Source organism: Haemaphysalis longicornis, unplaced genomic scaffold (assembly GCF_048455015.1).
Source record: "Haemaphysalis longicornis isolate Haplotype H1 unplaced genomic scaffold, Haemaphysalis longicornis Haplotype H1 scaffold_1, whole genome shotgun sequence".
Classification (NCBI taxonomy): domain Eukaryota; kingdom Metazoa; phylum Arthropoda; class Arachnida; order Ixodida; family Ixodidae; genus Haemaphysalis; species Haemaphysalis longicornis.
In genome coordinates, this window is record NW_027526203.1 from 234,461,394 (window position 1) to 234,471,156 (window position 9,763).

Below are 9,763 nucleotides of genomic sequence, written 5' to 3' on the forward strand. Positions count from 1 at the left end.
ATTCAGAGCTGATCCCAGGAAGCATTTGACAGCTGTAATTGCAAAAAGGTATCTTGGCATCTTCATGCAACAAATTATTGGCTCTTAGAAATCGAACTTCAGTGTTAAGGCTGCAGGTTTTTTTCGCCACAATTTCAGCGAGAATGGCTCTCTGTGCAGTCACGCCATTTGCCGAGCTTGGTCTTGGTGGTCTGTTGGAAGTGTACCTGTTTACTATGGGAGTACGGGGCATCCAATGAAAATGTAGCCACTTGCAAATTCCCCTTGGTAGGACACAAGTCAAATTTTGTTGCTTGTGCACCAAAGCAACACCTAGATTACACTGGAAAGCTCTGTATAATGTGTAATTTGTTAGTCTGGTGTTCACGCCCACTGATCTCTCATGCACTGCTGCAGTGGCCAAGACATTGCGAAGCTGTGCACGAGGACAAAGGTTTGATTCGGACTCTGGCGGCTATTTTTCTGATAGAGGCAAAAAACGAGAACGCCTGTGTGTCAACGTTTCGGCACACGTTAAAGATTCCCGGGTGGTCAAGATTACTCCGGAGCCCGCAACTACAACGTGCCTCATTGCCCAGGTGTAGCTTCGGCGTGCAAACCCCCCCCAAACTTGAAATATTGAATTTCTTTCTCAAAAACTTTTTTAAATGCAGCAGTGCAGCGTTTATTCGTTCTTTTCGTATTTACACATACACAGCATGTACTGTTGCACACCCATCGGGCAAGTGTTGACATAGCAGTGCACAAGCTTGCTCGCAACCTCGGATCAGATCTCGTAATTCCTGAATTTCCTCAGGAGTTCGTCAGCAGGTTCCCGGCTTCTCCAATTTGACAGAGCGTCGCCCGGTTCCTTGACGTCTGCAATGCAAACCGTATGAGCGACCCAACTCGAGCAAGTGCGCAGCTCTTCTACAAAAAAGGGCATCGCAGTAGTACTGCAGCATTTGTGGCACAGTACAGAGGCACTTGCGAAGGTGTGCTCTTCGGCCGCATGCAGCCAATAATGTGTGCCACTGGACCCACCTGGCATGCCAGTCAGCTCGCCACATGTGTGGGCACTTGGCAAGTAGCACTCCCACGGACCTCTGCAGCTTATTGGTCTCAACTAGGCACCTTGCTCCTTGCCCCTCAATCCCCCACCTGCCCCCAAATATCACGGTGGTACAGTGGCCAAGGTGCCCGTGCTGTTTAGCATGAGGATGTGAATTCGATGTCAGCTGCCATGTTTCTGGTTAAGGAGAAAAATGGATGAAGATGCCCCAAGCCGAGATTCTGGTGCACGCTGAAGACCCTCAGGTGATCCAAACTACAGTAGAACCTCATTACAAGAGACACTGTTACACGAGACACTTGGTTATAAGAGACATTTGAATGAAGACGGTTTGGTTGATTTTGCTGTTTGCCATGTTAGCAGCATTGCATACAAGAGACCTTGGTTACCAGAGACACATTTCCTGGGTCCCTTGAGACACCTCGCCACTATGGCCCACCCCATAGCCAAAGTGTAGCTTCGATGCTTGAAGTCCCGATCAGAACACTTGTACTTTGCTTTTCAGTTACACATTAGTTCACTGATGTCTGCACTTTATCCAACAGGAAAAAAAAAAAAAAAAACGGTGCTTCATTTTTTTTATTTTAGCTACATCTCTGTGCTACTAGCAACCGACGTGGTCCATATCTACTTAAAAACGATCATAAAATCTAGGTTTTGTCTGCTCCCAATTGCTAACAGTCTGTCCATGCACACATTGGAACAAGAATAGGCAGTTTAGAATCTACCAAGTGTTCACAAGGGTACCAAGCTATTCACTATTAACCTGCCTCTCTTGGTATTTATTTATTGGTGCAAATTTTGTCACATTACTCTGGTGCAACTTTCCTAGCACCCCTTTAAGTTGCTGCTTCTCAAAATGCTAATCTCTCAGAATTAGAGGAGTGCACGCACTACAACCAGCACTGGACCTCAAGAGAAAACTACACGACCCCTCTTTTGGAAAGTTTTTTTTTTCTTCAAATTATTTCGTGAATTGTTCCGCTATTCCACACTTGCACTTGTTTCTTTGCCATATATTCTAGATTCCATGAACTTCCACTTTACAACTGGAATTAAATGATGCAATGCAAAAAAGTTTTTATCACAGAACTGCCTTTCTATACCCACTAATTATCGATGATGTTCTCAAACTATTCACTAGCATTATACACGTGGAAAATTTTGGTGCCTGCCTGCATGAGTTTCATTCCTACCCTAGATCTTATCTTCCACTGATGACTGCAAGCCTTGCCTTGCGAGCCCCCCCAGTGCTAAGAGGGATTTGCCAAAAAGCTGTCGGCATAACTTCAGTGTAGCCAGTTTGTTGTGTTTTCATGCTCCAATCGTTTTCAAACTGCATCTAAAATTTGATGATATCCACCACTAGACACAATCTAAACAAAAGCAGGCTCACCAACTTGTACTGCAGAAAAGAAAAAGCCAGCAAAAATGTTTTTAACAAAAATGAGCTGCAGTAAAGTTAGTGCAAGGTACTAAACGATAGCTGCCAGGCATTTTGCTTGGCTAATGTTGGGTGCACCCCAATCAGTCCTCTGCGATAATATTCATGTAATATTTTCACTTTAGCTGTTGTTAAAATCCAGATTGCACCCCATAATACTAGTTTGCAGCTGTTAGGGAGCAACTCTCACAAGGCGTGTCGTCAACTACAATAAAACACGCTGCTAGACTTCTTTGAGACCTGCTTGTACAAAACTAGAGATTCATTAATTAAAAACAGAACTGTGTCACTCTGCATATTACAAGTGTAGGTCAGCAAAAGGTTCCACTTACGTCCATGCACGGGTGCCTGGTACCCACGCTCCATCAACATTGGCTCCTTGGTCTTCTTGGTAATCCAATGTAAAGACTGATTGGAAATAAAATGTGAAAAACAGTAAACATTGGAGGCTTTAAACAGAAATAACCTAAATGGTGACAAGACTGCCCACAATTTACCTCCTAGCCTCTTTCTTTTTCTCCTTGACCCACAAAGTACACAAGAACCACATTGGCAAAACAAACTTGGTCAAGCTAGAACCCTCAGTCAGCACTGGCTAGCCAAGGAGGCCCCCCTGTTTCCTTGCCTCACTAAAGATCCTTCCCAAAATGGGAGAGGTCTGCGCTGAGACAAAGCTTGCACCACCTCGGCATATACCCCCAACGTGATCTCTAAGTGGATGAACCCAAGCTGCTCCTTTATACTCGGATGCCCCCCCTGGGACAGCAACAACACACCCAACTTGTTTCATTTGATTTGGGCATGCTCAACCTCCTCAGATGGTCACGCACAACTCCTCGCAAGCCCCACGGTTCCGACGTCGGTTTTGGAACGTGTTCGTAACGAGCAAATTATGGACTTCGCTCTAAGACAAATAGTCTATCCAAAATAGTGCAATGGCTGACTGACTACCCTTCCAGTCATAAAGAAACACCGTTGTGCTTCCTTCTCACCACACAAATCACCATGTGCCTCCAACAACCTGGCTGCAGACTCCCTTGGTACAAAGCAGTGAAGAAAAATTTGGCATATACTGCCATGGGGAAATGCGGGTTCCCCAACATGCTGAGAAAACGGGTATATCTGACCAGCTGCAGTCCCTCCAATCACTGTAAAGAGGCCAGGCATGCTAGTGGCTGGTATGACCTTACTACATACCAACAGGTGATAACTCTTGACTCCTCACTCATGCCACTACGTGGACAGGAAACTCTGGCTAATAAATTTTACACAAGTAGCATTCTACTTTAGCAAACATACACCAGAGTTAGCACACAGTTGTTTCGCTCAAGGCTCACAAATGTTGAGCTTTCTTGCACAGCTTCAGTGTTATGCAAAGAGGCCAACTCAAGAAAGGCATGCCGTGCAGCAAAGCCTGTAAGTTTGAACGTCGTGTGGCAGAGCCAATGTTTGTTTCTCTATTATTCGTAAGTATCAAATATTTCAAATGGTAAAACTGCACTGTCAATCAAATCAAGTCAAATAGCAAAGACTCTTCGCAATGTTTTTCGCAAGCACGTCAATACTTGTCTCAAAAATGGAACAAGGCGATGTGTGTGCGGTGATAAAACTTTTTTTTTTTTTTTATAAAGTGAGCACGCATCAACTCAAGAATGCTCTAAAGCCGAGTTCAGGTAACCACAGTAGAAAAAATTAACAGCATTGTTACGCAGGACTGCCAATGAGAGTGCACAACTGCCAATACTGCCGGAGCCGCAACTGAAACAGTGCACAAACAATTTCACGTAGAAAAATAATTGTGTGCATGATGGGTGCCATGACTGTTGACTGTGGACCGTAAGCGCACGCAAAAAAAACATTCCATGTAGGCCTGCAATGCTTAATTGTGATCCACGAGACACTGTAACAGTTTCCTGGCCTATGTCAAGCTACTGCAGTAGCTTTTAGCTGGGGAACCGTCCAGTGTTTCGGGAAATAGAAATTGAATTGAATGGTGCGTCGACTTGTGACCCTGGATGAAACACGAATTCACCACAAAACCCCCTAAACAAAGCAGCAGTCAAAGTTGTGGAAAGCAACAGGTGAAAACGCTCCAAAGAGAGCAAAGATCACTTCGTCGGCTGGGAAGGCGATGGTTACTGCTTTTCTGGGACAGACCAACGAATAACCCTTACTGACTACTCACAGAATGGCAAACAATAATAGGCGAGTGTTGTTTGAAAGAGGATCTGGGGGAACAAAAAAGGTACTCAGACTGGGGCATAAGTTCTCTTTCACCAAGACAATACACGGCCCCAAAAATAGACCGTAGCAATTAAAAAAATTGCATTAATCTAGATTTGCCTTTATCAGATTTATTTTCATTTGCAAACCTGAAAATCTGGCTGGGTGAGAGAAAATTTTCATCTGGTGAAGCTGTCATCATTGCTGATGATTTGTGTTTTACAGCACATTATAATTCCTCATTTGCTGATGGGATTGAAAAATTGAAAGGTCAGTGGACCAAGTTTGTAAAAATTGAATAAACTTCCATTACAAACTGTTGCTTAAATTGCATTTTGCCACACTCATCAAACAAGTGTCATATTTTGAGCTGGTTTATATCTAGCTGGCTTTGTTAGATGCCTACAAGTTGGCGGTACATTCTCTTCTGAAAAACAGCACACACATTGACAATGCTTTAAGAAAAGCACAGTGGCGTTGTTCTTCTGTTCGTCTTTGTTTTGTCCAGTGCCTGTTTTTGCACTCTTTTCAGACATAAAACAAAAAATGTTGGAATTTTTGTGAAACATAATCCTGGAAGAACTTACATCACTTATCAAAATGACGTCAAACACATCTGCGGTGTGTGAATAAATGATGAAACTCTTGTTCCTGACACTAGGTGAATGTTGCCAGCGATCGTAATCCAAGAGTTGCCACCAGTGCATACCGTGACATTCAGGTTCAGGTACTGCTGAAACGGCATGCTGAGGCCAGACTTCCTCCACTTGTCGTATTTCTTCCGTTTATCAGGGTTTAGCAGGACATCCCGGGCTTCCTGAATTTTTCGGAACTGCTGAGCTGGTTAGTGAAAGAAACAGTTCACCAGACACACAAATATACGCTTATTGAATGAAGCGGGCCAAGCAACCCTGCTCTCCCATGTGTCTGAAATGCGGAGCACAGCTGACAGCCCTTGGGCAGTGTGATCACTGCAGCTGACTTAATGAACTGGCCACCACATTAACCAGCTGTGTATAGCACACAAGCTTCAACAGGTCTACGCTGCTTCACCTTGGTTGTTGTTTTCACTTTGTATTATTCTCCTCTATAATCCGACAGTTCACTAGCCCTTTCAGGGTCAATGACGTACATGTACGTCCCTTGCAAACACCTTCAAAATTGCCAACGACGTACATGTACATCATCGATTGTATGTTTAAAAAGCGTGCCTTTATCAATGATTTCTCTCGCTTGGCATGTGCTGCCACACTGCGGAAATATCGTGAAATTTTTTTCTTACACCGATGGCTCTTTCGTTTTTTTATGCTTCACTACTGCGGTGTACTGGCTATCGTTTGCACATCCGGCCACGCGCGTGCGCAGTGGCTAGTTTTTGTTTCACCATCCGGGAGATTCCAGCTTCTTGCACCCGCAAAAATGATGGCTATGTTGTTTTGATTTACTAAAAGGGTTCTGGCTTTTTATTGTCTCATTTAATGCTCACCAGGGAGCGATTACGCATGTTTCTATGAAGGTGCTGACTTACACAAACGATGCCGCCGTGGTTGCGTTTCCTGTTTCGAGGACTCACAAAGACCAATTCCATCAGATAAGATGAAGGATTATGGGTTTCTGCACGCAGCTAGTATTGGTTTCATCATTCGGGCACTTTATGGTCACATACATACATACATACATACATACATACATACATACATACATACATACATACATACATACGCAAGCACACACATACATACATAAATTTTATTTCATCTTCAAGACAAACAGATACATAAAGTGACCGTTACCCATAATGTGTCACCTTATGGTCACCCTAAAAAAACTACAATTTTTTCTCGAAATGGATTCGCCCAAAGAATTTAAATCAGCAATAAAAAAAAATCGACCCAGGGGGGTTGATATGGCAAAAAAATTTGACCCTCAAAGGGCTAGCAATACCCTCCAACCCTCCCCTACACAGGCACAGAATTTTTTCCAGTAATTCCCTTGGACAAATATTGTGGCACTGACCTTGCGACCTATGTGAGGACAGATACTTCCTCTATGAAGTTCCCTTTTATTTTTATTTTTTTAACGGAGCATGCAAATACAATTAGCTATAAATGTGGATGAATGATTCATCACACGCTAACTTCAAATTCCATGCAGCTTCTTTTATAGCTGCCTGAATTCAGCTGCTAATGTGACAGTTAAATGACGACACAGCTCTGCTCAATGGTTTACCGAAACCATTCTGTGAAAAAGGTACATTTTCACATGGTGGATGCAGGTGCTAAGAGGTCATCACTAGAGGCTGGAGTTTTAGGCAACAAAAATGTGCATTTTAGGCCCCTAAAATAGGCAAGCAAAACAGCGTTCTAGGCCCTCAACATCACAAATATAAGCAGGATACATTTTTACATGAGTGCTAATAATGTCTAACGAAAACGTGTGTGGCCTGTATCTATAAGCGGAAAACCAAAAATGCTATCATTATGGCGCAAACGCGTCAACAGTTGAACATGTTTGTTCAAATTTCCCATAAAACACCTAAACAAATCAAGATAAATTGTCTTAATTCAACAGGTACACTGCTCACACTTATGTTCAATGGCCATGGTCGCTTGCTCTAGCGTCACACATAACGAAACAGGCCTGAAAACGAATACTTGAAGGCTGGGGATATTGAATAATAAAGCGCTACTTTGTGTCTGCTTGACTCGAATAAATTAAGACATGACAAAAACAGACACAAATATTAAACACAAGGGAGACGATTTACTAGAACTTAACATGGTCTCACATGAAGACTGTTAGGGACAACTCTGGCAATTTCCTAAGACACTATCTGAATTGTACAAGCAAGGCGTCCCAACACTGCCGAACACACTCCCACACATTTCATGAGCATTTTTCAAAAGGTGCCTGGCAGCCTAACAAATTTTTGATGGAAAAGCACATTTTAGAGCCCGTCAGCATTGCGAATTTTAGGGTGTAAAGAAATGCAGCTGCGTAGTGATGTTTCACCGTTGGCTCTTCAATACTACTAACGAAGGCGTGTTCAATGCTCAACCGTTGTGTTGAAAATTGAGTTGGATTGGAGTATGGTTCTAGAAACGTGGATGCGACCACACATGTTGAAGAAATCCGTTTTGGGAGCAGGCGGAGTGTAGCCTTACAACCACTGTGAAAATTGCGAAAGAAATAGCAAACTACACCATCTCCAAGATTTTTGTTCAAAACTGTGCCTCTTGTCACTGAAAATGAGTGTACCATTGTATTTGTACTAGCAGTTGTTTTCCGGGAGTTGGTTGAACTAGAGGACTAGGTCGAACCCTATAGAGTTCTGAACAGTCAATGCTGCCCAATAACGTGGATAGCAATTGCAAATTGCACCCAAAAGTGAAACTTGAGCCCAAACAGTGTTCACATAGGTGCTGATATTGAAAATAGGCATTGAAAATTGGTGACTCCAGGCTTTTAGGCAAAAATGCCGAAATAGGCATTTTTAGGCACTATAAAAACACCATAGAAGCCCTTGTTAATCTCCAATTCCAATTCCAATTTGCCTAAAATCCGGTCTCTAGTCATGACATTCAATTGCACCACACATAAAAACAGGAAAGAAGCAAGAGTTCAGGGGCAAAAGCAATCGTAATGCACACCCAATAGCTAATTAACCGTAAATACTTGCAGTGCAGAGGCCAATTTATTCAGCTCATTTATACACATTTTTTTTAAGACAGCAAGGCCGGCAATATGGATATAACGCATCTTTTCGTCTCTTAATTTTAGGTAGAGGCTATATGTAGGCACTTTGAGCATTTTTTTTGTGAGTGATGCAACAGGCGATAGCAGTGCGTTAATTCAATGGGCACATTGACTGATACAGTACCACCGGAGACAGCGACACGATGTAGCAATTCTACACAATCAGTAATGACAGTGGTGAAATTAGTCAAGACAGTTGAGCGGCACTCCATGCATACATTGCATTTACACACACACAGGTCGCTCAACTGTACAGAAACAGAGCAAGCACATTTTACCTGCTGCTGGGTTGTCTGGGTTTTTGTCTGGATGAAGCTTTAAAGCTTTCACCTTGTACTCATAAAGTATTTGGTCGTCCTGCAAGCACAACATAATACAAATTTTTAGAACTGTGGTTAGATTTTCAATGCATGCGTCTAAAATATCAAGTAGAAACTACAAAAATATGACCAACAAATTAACATGTAGACAAAGAAACTGTCTGTCATTGGCATGGTTAGCTTGCAATTGCTCATATAATGCGATAACATCCTAAATTTAACTCCTACGCGCTATTTCAAGCTAGGCGTTATCTGTAAGTCTTTTTTTTTTTTTTTTTTCAAGCAACTTGTCAAACCTTGGTTCCCATGCGACAACGTCGAACCAAATACGCAGACGAATATGAATACGAAGAATGATCCTGGGAACGTGTCTTTGCGACATGAGTTAGATATGGTCAGTTTCGTGCCAACTTATTTAGAGGCACGACAATGAGCATTAAAAAGAGCAACACGGGAGAACGGCAGTTTCCAAGCCACTTGTTGATTCTCTCTGACCTTGCACGCTTATCGATTGCAGAAGCTTTCTCGCTTGTCTGCACGCTGCACCAGATTGGACGCAATCTAGCGCTGATAGATACGCTTCCGTTGAAGACTGGCCGATTAAGATATAAGCGCAATTCTTCAAGTAGGTGAAATGTGAAGCAACGTACCGACGACAGTTCATCGCAGCCAAGCACCTCGTAGTAATCCTCCTGCGTTTTACCACCACCCTTCAGAACGTTTTCTAAGAAAGCCTCCATTAACAGATTTTTCGCCTTTTTGCTATATATGCAACAGGTATTTGACAACTGAGAAAAGGACAGTACAACTAACAGTTCAAACAACTTCGCACACTGCAGTGGTTTAGTAGAGCGCCATATGCCAAAGCACAGAACAGGGAGGCAAGCAAATGAACTGCCTCAGCCTAGGGACGTAGGGATTTGAGCTAGGGGGCTAGGGACATAAGCGGCGATTTTATAGTCCACTCCA

General features: G+C 42.9%; 1 protein-coding gene across 2 annotated transcripts; it reads right to left on the minus strand.

Moving 5' to 3' along the window:
* Positions 1 to 638: 638 nt before the first annotated feature.
* LOC144142796 (dnaJ homolog subfamily C member 12-like) lies at positions 639 to 9,679 on the minus strand. 2 transcript variants are annotated; one of them, XM_077674533.1, is made up of 5 exons: positions 9,445 to 9,679; positions 8,753 to 8,831; positions 5,428 to 5,558; positions 2,828 to 2,903; positions 639 to 858 (listed from the first exon to the last, which is right to left on the minus strand). In XM_077674533.1, exons 1-5 carry the CDS (start codon positions 9,532 to 9,534, stop codon positions 767 to 769), a joined length of 468 nt encoding a protein of 155 aa, XP_077530659.1. In that variant the 5' UTR covers positions 9,535 to 9,679; the 3' UTR covers positions 639 to 766. The 2 variants fall into 2 exon arrangements, with proteins under 2 accessions (XP_077530659.1, XP_077530670.1); XM_077674544.1 differs by lacking the exon at positions 9,445 to 9,679 and adding an exon at positions 9,091 to 9,256.
* Positions 9,680 to 9,763: the final 84 nt, after the last annotated feature.

What these genes read in the sequence shown, in the direction of transcription:
- LOC144142796 (XM_077674533.1), bottom strand. Translation starts at nt 9,534, where the DNA reads ATGGAGGCTTTCTTAGAAAACGTTCTGAAGGGTGGTGGTAAAACGCAG. An exon ending in GCTGCGATGAACTGTCGTCG is followed by an intron (nt 8,832 to 9,444) that starts GTACGTTGCTTC and finishes TTGTGCTTGCAG; the next exon opens with GACGACCAAATACTTTATGA. An exon ending in ACCTGAACCTGAATGTCACG is followed by an intron (nt 2,904 to 5,427) that starts GTATGCACTGGT and finishes ATTTCCAATCAG; the next exon opens with TCTTTACATTGGATTACCAA.